The 16,825-nt window shown below is 21.7% G+C and overlaps 6 protein-coding genes across 6 annotated transcripts; 2 read left to right on the forward strand and 4 right to left on the reverse strand.

The window, feature by feature from the left end:
* Positions 1 to 281: 281 nt before the first annotated feature.
* Positions 282 to 1,838, forward strand: PBANKA_0310000 (protein SIS1, putative; the record flags this gene model as incomplete). The annotated part of the gene is made up of 3 exons (XM_034566896.1): positions 282 to 290; positions 695 to 1,100; positions 1,249 to 1,838. The coding sequence occupies 3 exons, from the start codon at positions 282 to 284 to the stop codon at positions 1,836 to 1,838; spliced, it is 1,005 nt and encodes a 334-aa protein (XP_034419983.1).
* Positions 1,839 to 2,771: 933 nt separating this feature from the next.
* Positions 2,772 to 3,259, reverse strand: PBANKA_0310100 (conserved protein, unknown function; the record flags this gene model as incomplete). The annotated part of the gene is made up of 2 exons (XM_034566907.1): positions 2,772 to 3,059; positions 3,164 to 3,259. 2 exons carry the CDS (start codon positions 3,257 to 3,259, stop codon positions 2,772 to 2,774), a joined length of 384 nt encoding a protein of 127 aa, XP_034419984.1.
* A 101-nt stretch (positions 3,260 to 3,360) lies between these two features.
* On the reverse strand, positions 3,361 to 4,119 carry PBANKA_0310200 (conserved protein, unknown function; the record flags this gene model as incomplete). Its single annotated transcript, XM_034566918.1, has 3 exons — positions 3,361 to 3,406; positions 3,534 to 3,620; positions 4,016 to 4,119. 3 exons carry the CDS (start codon positions 4,117 to 4,119, stop codon positions 3,361 to 3,363), a joined length of 237 nt encoding a protein of 78 aa, XP_034419985.1.
* A 150-nt stretch (positions 4,120 to 4,269) lies between these two features.
* On the forward strand, positions 4,270 to 5,938 carry PBANKA_0310300 (protein kinase 7; the record flags this gene model as incomplete). Its single annotated transcript, XM_034566929.1, has 4 exons — positions 4,270 to 4,378; positions 4,678 to 5,189; positions 5,370 to 5,702; positions 5,843 to 5,938. 4 exons carry the CDS (start codon positions 4,270 to 4,272, stop codon positions 5,936 to 5,938), a joined length of 1,050 nt encoding a protein of 349 aa, XP_034419986.1.
* On the reverse strand, positions 5,923 to 7,873 carry PBANKA_0310400 (tetratricopeptide repeat protein, putative; the record flags this gene model as incomplete). Its single annotated transcript, XM_034566940.1, has 5 exons — positions 5,923 to 6,012; positions 6,161 to 6,488; positions 6,624 to 7,409; positions 7,522 to 7,607; positions 7,787 to 7,873. 5 exons carry the CDS (start codon positions 7,871 to 7,873, stop codon positions 5,923 to 5,925), a joined length of 1,377 nt encoding a protein of 458 aa, XP_034419987.1.
* Positions 7,874 to 8,291: 418 nt separating this feature from the next.
* PBANKA_0310500 (conserved Plasmodium protein, unknown function) lies at positions 8,292 to 15,955 on the reverse strand (the record flags this gene model as incomplete). The annotated part of the gene is made up of 12 exons (XM_034566952.1): positions 8,292 to 8,618; positions 8,762 to 8,877; positions 9,104 to 9,236; positions 9,334 to 9,456; positions 9,602 to 9,721; positions 9,846 to 9,890; positions 10,017 to 10,194; positions 10,390 to 10,452; positions 10,579 to 10,710; positions 10,875 to 11,272; positions 11,431 to 14,709; positions 14,825 to 15,955. The coding sequence occupies 12 exons, from the start codon at positions 15,953 to 15,955 to the stop codon at positions 8,292 to 8,294; spliced, it is 6,045 nt and encodes a 2,014-aa protein (XP_034419988.1).
* Between the last annotated feature and the right edge of the window lie 870 nt (positions 15,956 to 16,825).

Here is a 16,825-nt window from a genome sequence, read left to right on the forward strand (position 1 = left end):
AATGCATACAAAATATTTTTGATATTTTTCATTTAGCCAATAAATATAAATATTTAATATATAACACATATATTTAAGAATTATATTTATTTTTGGAAAATAAAAAATCTAGCTGTAAAATGAAGTTTTTAAATTAAAAAAAAGAAAAGAACAAAAGGGAACACAAGAATTAGGAGTTTTAAAACTAAAATTAATTTATATTTTTTTTATGGGAGTAATTTTATATCTTATAAAAAACTGAATGTGAATATTTTTCTTTCTTTTTTTCTCCGGGCTACAAAATGGGAAAGGTAAGAAAAACAGTTACTACGTTTAAATAGATGATAATACATTAAGCATGTATAAATATATAGTGTTATGTAATGTGGTATATAAATATATGTACATATGCATATATCTATATCTTTGAAATCACAAAATCGAAAAACATTCCAAAAAATTTCCAATTAAAATATTGTATTGCTGTAAAATTTGTAACTACCATACTTATATTTATTTCTATGCAAAGAATTTGAAAATGTCATTTTATATTTCAGTACATGAGCATATTTAGATTATGTGTATGACTAATGTCGGTATATCTATACATATTTTTCTATATAAATAATATGCTGATCTATCCTTATGTACAACATAAGTTTCCTCTGTTTTTTTATGTAATTTTCATATTTTTCCACCCTTTTTAAAACATCAGGATTACTATTCCATACTTGGCGTAAGCAGAGATTGTACAACAAATGATTTGAAAAAAGCATATCGGAAAATGGCCATGATGTGGCACCCTGATAAGCACAAAGATGTGAAATCTAAAAAAGAAGCCGAAGAAAAATTTAAAAACATTGCTGAAGCATATGATGTTCTATCGGATGAAGAAAAAAGAAAAATATATGATACATATGGAGAAGAAGGTTTAAAAGGTTCAATACCAACAGGAGCTAACACTTATGTTTATAGTGGGGTTGATCCTTCTGAATTGTTTAGTCGTATTTTTGGTTCGGATGGACATTTTTCATTTTCCTCAGCTTTTGATGATGATTTTTCTCCTTTTTCAACTTTTGTTAATATGACATCTCGAAAACCTAGGCCTTCTTCAAATGCAAGTAAGTTTCTTAAATTTATAAAATAAAAAATAGTGTTAAAATTTTCGTGCAAAAATATATGTTATGTGCATGCTAAAGATGTGAAGAACTGTACATCCCTTTATCCCTATTGCATATTTTTTTTATATGCATATTTTATTTTGAACAGACATAAATCACAATAACTATAACGCCAATAATTATAATGCCAAGCCCACCACATACGAAGTTCCTTTACCTCTTTCTTTAGAGGAACTATACAAAGGTTGCAAAAAAAAATTAAAAATAACTCGAAAACGATTTATGGGAACAAAAAGTTATGAAGATGATAATTTTGTAACAATAGATGTAAAAGCGGGGTGGAAAGATGGGACGAAAATAACATTCTATGGTGAAGGGGATCAAATATCACCAATGGCTCAGCCTGGTGATTTGGTTTTTAAAGTTCAAACAAAACCTCATGATAGATTTATACGAGATTCAAATAACTTAATTTATAAATGCCCAGTACCGCTTGACAAAGCATTGACTGGATTTCAGTTTATTGTAAAATCTTTAGATAATAGAGATATTAATGTTAGAATTGATGAAATAGTAAATCCAAAATTTAGAAAAATTGTAGCTAATGAGGGCATGCCTTCTTCAAAAACGGCTAATATGAAGGGAGATTTAATTGTTGAATTTGATATTATTTTTCCAAAAAATTTAACTAGCGAAAAAAAAAGAATAATACGAGAAGCGTTGGCTAATACCTTTTAAAGGTTGAAAATGGAAATATAGATCTTGTAAATTTTTATTTTCATAAATAACGAAATATAGAATCAAGTTTCCATTCTTTGTATCTACATACTCTATTAAAAAACTATCAAATTGAAAAATACAAAATATTTTAATTTAAAAAAAAATATATATCTCTATTTTTAACGTGGTTTTTTTAAATCACAAAATATTTGTTTTTATAGCATTTTAATGTTATTAAAAAAAAAGGAAAATGGAGAGAACAAAAAAAAATAGAAAATAGGTTTGTATGTAGTTTTTTTTTTATACTTGCATGTTCTTGAACTAGGAACACAAAAGTATAGTAAAGATATGGACAAAAATTATGTTTTATTCTGAGTTGCATACACACATATATATGTCTCATTATACATATTTCTCGTTTATTTATAGAATGCCGTTATTTGTATTTATTACTTTCTGGCAAAAAAAAAATCACTTTTGGAAAAATTTTCTTATAATAGTACATTTTCATGTTTATATATTTTTTGCTATTTTTAATTTTTTTTAAAATATAATAATACTTTTATATGTAATTGGTTCGTGACATTTAGTTGTTTCTCTCATTTTTTATTTCCTAATTGTTTATTTATTCATATAATTTTTGACCACGACTGATTTTCATCTTATTTTATCATTTTGCTTTTGCATAATTATTAATTATTTATATATTTACTTTTGTGCATAACACAATTTTGAAACAATTTTCAAATGCTTTTTATGCATAAAATTTTATTCATTAACTCACCAAATGCGAAAAAAAATATAAATAAAAAAACATGTACATTGACATTTTTACCTGAACATGTTCATAAAAAAAAAAGAGGAATATTATTCATTTTCCTCGTATTAATTTTAATATGTACACAAATTACATGTATGGTAAATATTTATGTGTCAATTTTTTTCTCAAAGCTATTTAATTAATTCAATATATTTTTCATATGATGCATTTCCATTGTGTTTAAAAATACTGCTTTCTTCTTTTGAAAAAAAGCCAAAGAGTTTTTTCATTATATTAACAGGCAAAAACTGATTCCAATATGATGATTTTAGTGGGTTGAACAAAATATCCAAAGCACAATATCCAACTACTCCGAAATAAATAAAAATTCGTAATGATTCACATTTTTGTTTGAAGTCATGATAAGTATATGATTTGTCTTTGAACATATCCATAGCATATTCGAGATTTTTTTTAATCTAACAAAATGAAAAATGTGTAAAAAAAGTATTAACATTAATGTAGGAAAATATCAACAATATATCTATTTATAATGTACATAATATATTGTCCCTTGTAGTACCTCCATTGATGTGGGCCCTCTGACTATATTTCCTAAATATCTTTTATGGCTTAAACATGGAAACTTACTAATCTTATTAGTTATTCGATAGTTCATTTTTATTGTTATTTATATATAAATGTGTGTTCGGAAATGTACAATATAATATTCACGGAATACAGATTAACAAATTATTTATTCTCTTGTGCTTAGTTTTTTTATTTCAAAATTTTTTTTATGTTAGACGATATTTGGTAAACAAATCTGAAAATAGGAAATAAAATAAATTAATATATTGTTGTTTTACTGTTTTTTTTTTGTTTTTTTTTTCAAATCTTATTGTTAAGTTATGGGATGTTTGATGCCATATAATGAGTTTTTTTTTATTTACTTGTTAGGCCAAAACCCTGGAAATTTAAATCGCGGTGGTTCTTGTTCGACTGGTAAAATTGTTCTTTGATATTCGCTCCTGAAAAACCTGAAAATATTATTAAGTTTTTAATAGTATGCCAAATAGTGGAAAAAATATAAGGGTTGGGTGTACAGGCTTTATGTATTATACTTTATACAAAAACATATATAGAGAGAAATATATATATCGGAATAGTATGGGTGTATATACACATAAAATTACACAGTTTATCACATTCATTTGTTCATGCGTTTTAGTTTTATTGAACGCACACATATCAAATAGTAGAATGTTAGTAAATTATTTAATCTCTTTTATATGTGAAATGTTTTATCATTTGTATAATTTTTATTGTGCATACAAAAAAATAATAAAAAAATGATAAAACAATGTTAGTTACAATGCTTAAATAAATGAGAAAAAATGAAAACAATCTTAAAATAAAATAAAGTCAATCTTACCATTCTCTTCTTTTTAGCCAATTTCCTACCAACTTATCAAAAAAAATCGTATTTCTTCTTTTTCTACACTTATGTAAACTTCTTCTTTTTTTTGGTACAGCCATAATATACCAAAACAAAAAAATATATAGTACGCAAATATATGCATACAATATTATTAGAAGATAAAGCTAATTGTGGGAAAATGTACACATAATAAAATTCATTTTTTTTTTTTTTTCAAAAATTAACCCATATTAATATACCCTGAAAATATGAGGGGAATTCTAGGAAATTATGAAAACATAATTCATCTTAATAAATATAAAAAAGGCGAGGATATTTTTATAAACGATTATAAGATCGTTAAAACTATTCATGAGGGTATATAAAAAAAAATATATTTTTTTTTATGCATAATTTATATGTATGTATTAGCACAGAAAACGTTATATTCACCATTTAAGTTGTCATTATATTTTTTTTATACACTATTAAAAAGCTATACAACTAAGAATATATTTTTAGTTGAAAAGCCTTAAATAATAAAAAAAAAATAATATTAATAATATTTTTGTAATTTATTATTAGCGCTAATATTGTTGTTATTCTATTAATGATATTTACACCGTTGCACTAAAATGATATTCCATTTTTTCCCACATTTATCCCTAATTTTTCAGGAAAATATTCCAAAATAATAATGTGTGATAAAGATGGGGAACTATATGCTCTTAAAAAATATGAGAAAGTGTTTTTGGAAAAAAAAAGGGAATTCCAAAAGAAAACCAAAGATAATAAAGTCATTATAAAAACAAAATATGACGACTTGAAAAATGAATTAAAAATAATAACAGATATAAAAAATGAATATTGCTTAAGTTGTAAAGAAATTATAACAAATAATGATGAAGTCTACATTGTAAATAAATATATGGAAAATGAATCTATATTAAAATATGACCACTGTTTTTTTATTTTTCATCCAAATGAGTCATATTTTATTCCAATCCCTGTTATAAAATGTATGGTAAAAAATATTTTAAAATCTCTTCTGTACGTTCATACAAAAAAAAATATATGTCACAGGGATGTTAAACCATCGAACATTTTGCTAGACAAAAATGGCATAATTAAATTAAATGATTTTGGTGATTCTGAATATATGATTAATAAAAAAATTAAAGGAACTAGGGTAGGCCATTTTAAATCAGTGTCATAATTCAGCACTTTTCATAGTTTTGTTGTGTGTAAATAGGTGTAATGGAATTATTTTGCCTTTTTTTGGTTAGCTAGCTATTATTTACAGTTTGCAGATTTTTTTCATGCACATGTCATCTTTTTTCATATATTATTATTTTTTTTTTTTTTCAAGGGGACATATAAATTCATGCCGCCTGAATTTTTTGTTAACACGAAATGCTATTATGGAGAAAAGGTTGACATATGGAGTTTAGGAATTTGTATATATGCTTTATTTTACAAAGTTTTACCATTTTCGAATAAAAGCGGTTTAATTAATTTATTTCAAGAAATCGCTAAGGAGGAAATAAAATATCACATAGATAGAAATTATTTTTTATTAAAGGTCAGGAAAGGCGCTACTAAAAAAAGTAGCCATGACAGTTTGTCAAATGATGATATAAATTTTTTGAAGATTTTTTTAAAAAAAAAACCTACTGAAAGATGTACTGCTGAGGAAGCTCTTGTAAGTTTTTTCCCCAAAATACAAAATAATCACTAAAGCGTCAAAAAATTTGTATATAAAAATATATGAGTAACAAATGAAAGAAAAATAAATCAGTGTATGTATGCATTTATATATGCAGTATTGTTCCCTTTTGTTAGGAACACAAATGGCTTAGAGACATGAATCAAAGGGATATTGAAGAATATGCCAAGAATGTTTATAAAAAAAAATATATATTTCATAATTTTGAATAAACTGTGTCCTTTAATTTTTCAACTTCTTTACGATCTAAATATTCCATTCCCTTCATGTTCATAAAGATAGAAACCTGCAAAAAAAAAAAAATATTTTAACTTGGTATTCAGTATACAAATTGTTTTTCTATTTATACCCACAATTTGTTATAATATATATAAGCATGCAAAACACATATATACATCGACACAGACTTGGAAAAAATTTGTCTTTACACTAACCTGATCAATCGAAGCAAGCTTAAATTTGCTACTATAAAAATGTGAAAATTTTATATATCTAAATAATAACTTTATTAATATTTTGTGAGCCTGGTAATATATCCCATTTATATCATTATAAATATCTATATCAATCGGATAAAATAATTGTTCTGAATTTTTTTCTTCATTTTGAATATTTTTTATTTTTTCCTTGTGTTGCTCAAAAAAAGAAAAAAGGATATTCAAAGTCTTACATATATCGCAAAGAGCACTTCGGTTTTTTTTCATTTCAATGAAACAGACACTTCTGTTATTTAGAACTGTACAATAGTATATTCCTTTTTCACTAAACAAATATGACCAAAAAAATAAAAAATATGTACATGTGCATGTTATTAAAGGATATATATGCAAAGCTAACGAATATTTTCAGCAGTCACATTATCATGACAATTTGAGTTTCATCAATTTTTTAACTTACGATTCTAAAGATTGAAGTACATCGTTATAGATATCAATGGAATATATATACTTCTTTTGAGAAAAAAGTATGTCTGCCTTTTCTTTCAATTTTTTTAAATCATATTCCCCGAAATAATTTTTTGTTTTTATGTTTTCTTTTTGGATATAAACCGATAGTAATGTATTATCTAAAAATAAATCAGTAAATTTTGTTGTAAAACATATTATGTCGTTGTAAATGTCTATATAGCTTAATTTGTTTGTTTTGTTTTTCGAATTATCATTTTTTTTGTTAGAATTATTATTTATAGATATATCATTATTTTTATTTTTTGTTTCTTTTTCAGGATTTTTAAAATCATATATTTCTTCAATTAAAAAATTCTGTTTATATTCTTTTTTTTCAAAAGATATATTTGTTTTTTTATTTTCTATTTGTGGGGTATTAAAAAATAAAAAGTTTTCTTTTTCATCTTTTTGACACAAATTTATTAATTCTGAACTTTTTTTTATATTTCTAATAACTTTTTGTTCATAATTTTTCTCATTTATTTTATTTTTAATATATTGTGAATGAAATTTGTCAAGATTCGTTTCTTTATCGTTGCTTTTTTCATTTTCATTATTCTGTTCGTTTTGTATAGAATTTTTTTTATTATTATATATTTTTGTATATTTTTCAAAATTTTTAAAATCTTTTAAAGCCTTATACGATTCGCATATTCTGTAATAGCTTTTCAAATTGTTTGGATCGAGTTCCTTTGCTTTTATCGCGTCATTCAAGCTTTTATCATACGCTCCAATTCTTTAAAAAAAAAACACGAAAATAATTAAAACAATATAAAATAAAGCACATTTATTTTGTCTAATTCTGTCCAAATACACTGAATATTATGACTGGCCATTTTTTTTATTACTTATAATATGCCAAAGATCTATTTGTATACAGAATAGATGATGTTGGTACATAGTTTATGCTTCGAGTATAATGGAAAATAGATAACTAAAAAAATTTCCAAAATATACGAAAAAAGCAAATACAATGTGTATATATGGTTACAGAAAAAAAATGCAATCATTAAAAATAAATTGTAAATGTAGAAATACATATATGGAAAATATGAATATACGAGAATAACAAATTCAAACAGATTGTGAAAAAAAAAAAAATTCATTTTATACCTCATAGTCACCTTGTTTAAATAAAATATTCCCTTGCTCTTTTTCTTCCTCAGATTTTAGTAGAGCGTTGATATTTGTTTTCATCATAAATAAAAAAGTAAAAATAATATAATTTTAAATAAATATTTTCACCAAAAAAAATGAGGGCTAACTGTCTGATTTTCCTCTTTTCTTTATATATGCAGGAATGCATTACACATTCATATTAAACACGCATATAGATTCATATGCAAATAAATATATGAAAAAAATATGTAAATATATATATTTCACACCTCAAATTATTTATGACAATATATAATTTTTGTTAGGAGAATAGTTTTGGTATTTTTCCAATTATTAACGAAACCCATTTGAATGGAGTTTGTAGAAAAAAAAATGTTTTGAGAAATATAGAAATTGGAAAAAAAAATAAAAAAAATCAGATAAATAGTGCAAATAATAAATAATACCAATTGATGAAAGAAAATTATTATATGCATAAAATGGCGGTTGAGAAAAAATATTATTTATAAAACTTTTTCAGTAAAATATTTTTTTCATAAATTCCCTTTGTGCATATTCCTTTTTTTTCATTTTTTTTAGCAATATTTTTTGTAGTATTGTCAATATAATTAGTATGTAAATTTTTTAAGAATGCATCACATGGCCCCCTTAGGATAATATCTGTTATATTTTTTTCATTTCCATTTTTTTTTTCATCATCTTCTAAACACTGTATTAATTTTTCGTCAAATAAAATTTTGTTGTTATCTCCTCGGTTTTCCTTTATTTCATTTATTTCATTAATTAAACTTTTTATATTTTCACCGAGCACGGTGTTTTCATATTTCTAAAAATAGCAACAAAAAAGAAAAATAACAATAATAAGGTATATATACATCCAATTTATAAGAGGAAAATGTAGCAAAATATTATCCACCAAATATTTCCATATACATGTGAATAAATGCATGAACATATTTATATTATTACTATTGAAGATATTTTCGAATTCAAATTATTAATTTTGTCACGCAATTTTTGCTCAGATAATTGAAACATAGCTTCCTTATTTCTCTTTTTCGTTTCTAAAGAACTTATGACATTATCTGAAAATTGAAAAATAAATTCATATAGACAATTTACCCATGCGCATATATATAAAGGTGCGTAGAGAAATATTTTTTTTTTAAAATTATGAACATGTTCATATTATTTCTTTATGTTTTATACAAAAATGGTCGACATAAACAAATATTTATTCCTGTTCAGGTAAAAAATTAATACGCTAATAAAAAAAAGCTGCACAATACATATGCATATTATTTTATTTACTTATATCACAAAATAAGAATTCGCAGTTTTCCTTCAAATATTTAACATCATTAACCTCTTCATCTATGTCCATTATCAAAAAGTTAAAATAATCATTTTTTATTTTGTTCTTATAAATTTCTTCCTTTACATTCTATAAAAATAATAAATAAAACGGAATAGTAGTCAAGTTAAAAAAAACTCACTTAAAATATTTGATACAAAAAACGGGGGAATATATAAATCGTTACTTTAATATTTTTTTGTAATTCAGAAATTTTATGAATTAACTGATTAGTATCTAATATATGTTTTTGAATAACTTTTTTTTTTAAAAAAATATTTTTCTTTGAATCGTATTCGAATCCGATAATCTGTTATAAAAAAAATGTGTGCATTTATAAAGAAATGGGGATATGCTACTTATTAAATGGCGGTATGGTTGTATACTGCATAGGATAAACGTTATATATTTATTCTAACATTTATTCTAACATATTTATTATATTAATTTTATACATTTTCATATTTTTGTTCCATGAGGACATCAAAGTTTGCAGATTCATGATGAAATTTTTTTTCAAAATTTTGTTTTCTTTCAATTATAGATTCATTTAATTTTAGGCTTTTATTATATTTCTGTAAAATAAACATAAAAAAATAATACGAAACATATTGTAGTGTATATTACTAGTATGTATTTAACTAATTGTTCTAATATTATATAGATAAATTAAATAATTTTATTTTCACACATATTTACCATTATTATGTCCACTTTCTTTTGGTTCAGAATTTTATCACATGTCTAAACAAATAAAATATAAAAAAATATATAATATTGATTAGATTAACTACATTTACAACTATATGCTCTTGAATTTTATTATTTGCCTGTTTTGTTGATTATTATTAATTTTTTAGATAAGCATACCTCTTTACCCTTCAAAGTAGTTATCAAATCGGAAAGTTGTTTTAAATTGTTTTGGATTTTATTTTGTTTATTTTCAAATTTCTTCAAAATTCCCATTTTTGTATACTCGTTTTTTAAAAGGGAATAAATAGAGATGCAATAAAATTCATGCAACATAATTTGCTTATGTATGTTTGCCCTGAAAAAAAATAATATTTTTATAAAAAAAATCAAAGATAAAAATTAAACAAATTCAATGGTAAAAAATAAAAAAAGATACGGTTTTATCATGCATATATAGAATCAAATATGACAATTTTATATATATTTATCAGGCAAACTAATATTGCAATTATTATTATAAATAGCATATTTTTCATCTCTTTTTTTCTACTTTTGCTTCTTCAATAGATGTATCTTTTCATTGAATTCGTTGCATTGGTTATTTATTTGATATCTAGATGTAGAGATAAAAAAAAATAAAATAGATTAATGAGAAATATTTTTAAAAAAAAAACAAATGAAATATTCAAAAGTGAAAAAATATAAAACTATTGAGAAATATTGTAGAAAAATCACTAACATATAATTTTTTATATCTATGATCTTATTTCGTATATCCTCTTTTTGCTTATTATAATATTCTAATTGTTCTGACTCTTCTTCTTCATTATTTTTAGTTATTTTTGAAATTTTCTGAACATGCCCAGTTTCGCTAAAAGGGAAGTAAACAAATTAAAATTGTGTATTTAGAAAAATTTATCATATAGACATATCAGTTTATTAAACGAATACATCTAATAAAATGTGGAATAAAGCGCAGAATGAATGTGTACATATGCTCATATAACAAAATGTGCTATTCTAAATTTTTATTACTCTTTAATTAATGATGCATCATCTTTTTTTCGATTTATAAATATATCCGATAAGTTTTCCTTCAATTTAATAGTAGTATCGTTTTTATTATCAAATATATATTGACAATTTTTATTTTTTTTATTATTTCGGAACTTTATTTTATTTAAATAATCTTTTAAAATATTTTTGGGGTCAAAAATATTATTAGCAGTGTCTGGATAACGTGCTTTTACAATTTCAAATATATTTTGTTGAAATAATTTTAGATTTATTTTATCCGAATAAGAATGCTCCAAATAATCTTTTATTTCTTCTATGGATTGTTTTAATTTAATTGTTAGCAATTTAATTTCATCAAAATAATTTTTTTTTTCTTTTTTCAAAATAGCAAACTTGTTATGAAATTTTATTTTTTCCTAAAATAAAAAACGAAAGGAATTAAATAAAATGAAATATAATGCATCTATAGAATCCTATACACTGTCTTATCAAAAAAAAAAAGAACTATTACAAAAAATATAATTTTATTTTAATTCATGAAAAACAGTCTGAATATCTCTATTTTCTATTTAACCTGTTCAATCAAAATATATAAAATAAAACATTGTATTCTTTTTCTTGAATTTGTAAAAAGCTCATAAGGATAATATAAAAGATAGTTCCAATGTAAAACTTGTGATTCATTATCTTTATAAGTAGAATTAAATAAATTTGAATATAAAAAATTTAAATTTATATTTTTGTATGAATAATAATGCACAAAAAAAAGAGAAGACAAATTTTCTAGATATTCATCAATATAATTTTTGGTGTTTTTTAAACAATATAAATTATTATTTTTTTCAACATTTTGCATATAATACGTTTCTTTAATTTGTATAAATCTTAAAGTCTTTATTTTGTTTATGAATTTGCTATATATTCCAATATTATAGATAATGTTATTATTATTATTTGGGGATTTATTTATTTCTTCCATTTCAATAACCTCATTAGTTTTATACAGATTTGTCACAAAAAGTCCTTTTCTAAAACCATGAATAAAATTAATTTTATCAAATACATTACATTTTTTCTTTAATTTATTAATAATATTTTCTTTTTCTTTTTTTTCTATTTCAAAATAATTTTTTATTTGTTCATATTCACTTTTGACAATTTCGATCTCATTAATATACTTCTTATCAAAAAAAAATGCTTCTCGGTTTAATTTCATATCATTATAATTTTTCTTATTTTCTTTTATTAAATTTTTTAATCTGGCTCTTAATTCATTTATTTTATTTTTCATTTCTTTTTCTTGTTTATTTAAATTGTCTAAATATTCTTTATCTTTACAATTTTTTAAACAATTATATAAGCTCATGTTATAATTATTTTCGTTTGTAAATGTAAAAATTATTGTTTCATCATCAAAGAAAAAATCGAATGGCTTATATTTCGTTTCATTTTTTACATCTATAACATCAATGAATTTATTATGTTTTTTTCTTTTTTGTTTTCTATCACGTAATCCAGTATGGCATATTTTAAAGAATACAACATTCAGATTTTTATAGAAATAGTTTTTTTTTTCAAGCGCTATTTTTTTATAAAATTGAAGATTTACAATGTTATTTGTTTGTGTCATTGCATTATCATTGTGTTTACTATTACATTTTTCTATATTATTTATATTTGACTCATTAAATGTGTTTCCATTTTTTTCCAAAATAGAGACGTGTTCCGAACCCGAATTTTCCGAACCACAATTTTTTTTTTTCTCCTTTTCTAAATGAAAATACTTGCCACCATTTAAAAGAAAATTGCACATTTTATTTTGACCATTATAACTGTAAAAAAAATTTAAATTATCCAAATAAGGATATGTCTTAATATTTATATTTTTTATTTTTTCCAATGTTTCTAACATACAATTAAAAGCAAATTTTATCAAAATATTTGTATCGGTAATAATATAAATAGAACATATTTCTTTTTCTTCTTCATTCATTTGTTCATTTATGAATTTAATTTTAAAATTTTCTTGAATTTTTATTCTAAAACTTTCTTTACCCAAATTTATTTGAACTAGTTCAATTAATTTTGTTTGTGTTTCTGTAAATTTATCACATTCATCATTTTGGTCTATTTTTTCTGTCTCTACATGTTCGATGTTGTTACTTTTTACTTTTTTTTTTGATATTCTTGTTAAAAAAAAATTCTCAACTTTGTCTTCATAGGATTTATAATGGGTCGTTAAATATTTCATATTTCTTTTATTTTTATTTTTATTTATTTCTTTTTTGTCTCGACCCAATAAACTGGGTGCATTATGAGTCGGCATATTTTGAAAATAGCTTTTTGTTAATAAATAAAAAGTTATATTTAAAAACTTGTCTACTATAACTAAGTAATTACCTATCACTTTTGAAAACACAATATTTATATTTTGAATATCTAAAAAATATATAATTGTATTATTATAGTATTTTATTTCTTTATCTTTGTTCATTTTTTTTTTTGTCTTTTTTTCGAATATATTTCTTTCTCCAATTAATCTAACAAAAACTATATAAAACTGATTATCCGATTTTTCAGAAATTGCAAAACAAATATAATCTGATTCTCCATTTTTATACACAGAAGAATTTAAAATAGTAAAATCGTGTGTGTAATTAGTTTTCCTTTTTTTAATATTTTTTTTTTTAATCATAATATTCATTAAAATTTTATATATATTAAGTTTGTGAATTATATATATAAAAAATTTTTCATGAGATTCAGAATAAATTAAATAAAAGAAATAAAAAATATTTTTTACTTTTAAATATCCATTTAGTACATGTTCATTTATCTTATTGAAATAAGCCCACTCTATATTTTTTCTGAATAGACAACTTTGATTCCAACCATTTTTTTTTTTTAAAATATTTTCTACTTTATCATATAACAATATTTTTTTAGTGTCCATATTTATAAAATAAAAAGAACCATTTGTTAAAGAAATGAATAAACAATTATATTTTTGAAGAATATGAAAAATATCAAAAAAAATTATTTTTTTATTTGTAATAAAAATGTTTAAATCTGATTTTTTTAAAGAATAATATTTTAAAATATGAGCTTTATCTAAACTGAATATGTTCCCATCATTATTTATTTTTATATTTGTAATTTTATGTAAATATATATTTGTTAAATAATAAAAATTTGATATATTATTTAATCCGCCATTTTGTTCATCATAGTTTTTGTTATAATATATTATTCCATTATCTAACATTATAAATAGATAGTTAACATGTATGAAAAAACTATATATTTTATTTCCTAAATATTTTTGTAAATTTATCATTGATACATATTTCAAAATATTTATTACTTTATTATTTCTATAACTCAAATTAAAAAACATTTTTTTTTTTTTTTTTTTTAAATTAAAATATATATTTTTTTTGTCTTTTTTATTTTTCTCAATTTCACAATAGTTAGTTTCACCACTTTTACATATATTATTATTTTCGTTTGATTCTAATTCATCTAAAGTTAAATTTATATTTTCATTGCTATCAATGTTATCATGTTCATTCCATTTTCTTTTTTCTATATTTTTTAAAATGATACTACTTTTTGTGTTTAGCTTTTGTTCTAACTCTTCTATGTCTTTAAGTATATTATTAAATGTATTTTTATATTTTTCTTTTTTTTTTGTTTTGATATTTTTCTCAAACTTATGTCCAACTTCTTTAGAAATTAAATTTGTATTTAATATATTTCCACTATTTTTTACTTTTCCATTTTTAACTTTTACTTTATTTTTATTTTTAAATAAATAATTCACATTTAGATAATTTCCTTCAATAGAATTTGTCTGCATATTTGATGATAAAAAAAAAAAAAAAATGAAAAAATAATAAAAAGGAACAACAAAATAATGCATATTATATTAAACAAACTAATTTCTCTATCCTATGAAATAGACATACCCTTTTAAAGGAAGCCAAATCCAACAATGAATAATTAATTTTGAAACAAATTATTTCTTTTGTATAAAAGGAAATAAAAAGGAATTCATTTTTATATAGAAGATAAGTTATTGGTGAATAGTTGTTTAAAGATTTTATAAAAAGAAAATGTCTTGTGTTATTTTGGAAATTAAAAAAAAGTAATTGATTATTTGATAAGCTTATAACAAATATATAAAAATCAAGCCAAGTAGATGTCACTATATTACCATTAAAAATTAGTTCTTTAAAATATTCACCATCTTTTAAATCTACATTTTTTAAATTTGCATTTTTTAAATCTGTATTTTTTAATTTTATTTTAGAATTTTTTGAATTAACAAATATTATACTTTTTTTTGAAAGTATGATTATTTTACTGTTATCATATGGACATATTATAAGTTTTTTTAATTTTAAAGAATTAGATAATATTGATATTTTTTTTATCACTTTTTTTTGTTCACTATTTTTGTTTTCTGTCTCAAATATTTGTAATGAATATTCAAAGAATTTTTTGGAAAAATCGTTGGAAAATTCTTTAAATTGGCAACTACTTTTGCTAGTATTTGTTTGGATAGCAGTATCTATTTTATTATATATATTTTTTTTTTTTTTTTTTACTAAAACGAAAATGTATTTTTGTGTTATTTCAATACACTTTATATCTGATTCAAATTTTTTAATAAAATTTATTTTAAAAGATTCAAGATTATCATTTTCGTTAAATATTAAATGATATAACAAATTTTCAGAATTTTTTTTTAAGACAATTATTAATGAATTGGTATTTTCATCGCTAATAAATTTATGAATATTATATAAATTATCTATTTTTTTATCACAATTTTCTTGAATTTTTATTATTATTTCATTAATTTTTTTATCATCATTCTTAGATTCTTCTTCGGGTTCGTCTTTTTTTTTATTTTCACAAAACTTTATTTCCTTAATCTCATATTTCCTATTTATATCAACATTGTCATTGCTTACTACCCCTAGATATTTCTTTTCGGAATTTGACAAATTAACAAAACAGATATAATTACATTTTATAAAACAAAAAATATCTTTTTTTATAAACTGGAAATTAGACCTTGAACTATATTGCATTGTTCAGAAATTTCTCAAAAGTATATTGTCCTATTTTATATGTAAATATGATACAATCAAAAAAAGATAAATTTATTTTCATAAAAAAAGGATTTAGTTATACAACACATGTCTATTTAACATAGATAAATAGACAAAATGAAAAAAAAGAGAGAAAATAATTAGTATTATTTACTTAATATAGTCTGTTAATTTAATTTATATTCGGCACACAATAGTATATATATGGTATTATTATGCAAATTCAAATATTTATTTGTTGACGAAGTTGAAAATGTGATATATTTTATTTTTGTTAGCCATCTATATATGTTCACGTTATATAAATGCTAAATTTTATTGGATTTTTATATTCGTCTTATTTCGATATTGTATTCATCTTAGTTCGTTTTTCTTTTATTAATATTGCAAAATAAGACATATGAAAAAGAAAAAAGGGAAAAAAAAAGATATTCAAAATGAATAATAAAAATATATATTAAAGAAAAAAAATATATTATGAAAAAGACTTAAAGCAATTAAAAGAAAACCTAGTTTCAAAATTTATTATTTTCTCCTATGAAATAATATTTACAAGTATATGCATGTGCATATAGAATTTTTTTTTATTTTAATAATGTGGAAAAAATGTTATTGGGAATTATCGGGATGCTTGGAAAATAATGGAATTAACTTTTTTATTTTATAATAAATGATGAGAAAATATATATACTCATTCCAATTTATATGTGTTTGTAAAGCGAATTTTTATTTTCTCAAATTTATTTTATCTCCTTTTTTGGCTATATATAGAGACAGTGTTATTTACAAAAAGGGAAATTCATTTTCAGAGTATATAAATTTTTTAATTTCAAAGACATATTTTAAAAA

This window comes from Plasmodium berghei (assembly GCF_900002375.2).
Source record: "Plasmodium berghei ANKA genome assembly, chromosome: 3".
NCBI classification, from domain to species: Eukaryota; Apicomplexa; class Aconoidasida; order Haemosporida; family Plasmodiidae; genus Plasmodium; species Plasmodium berghei.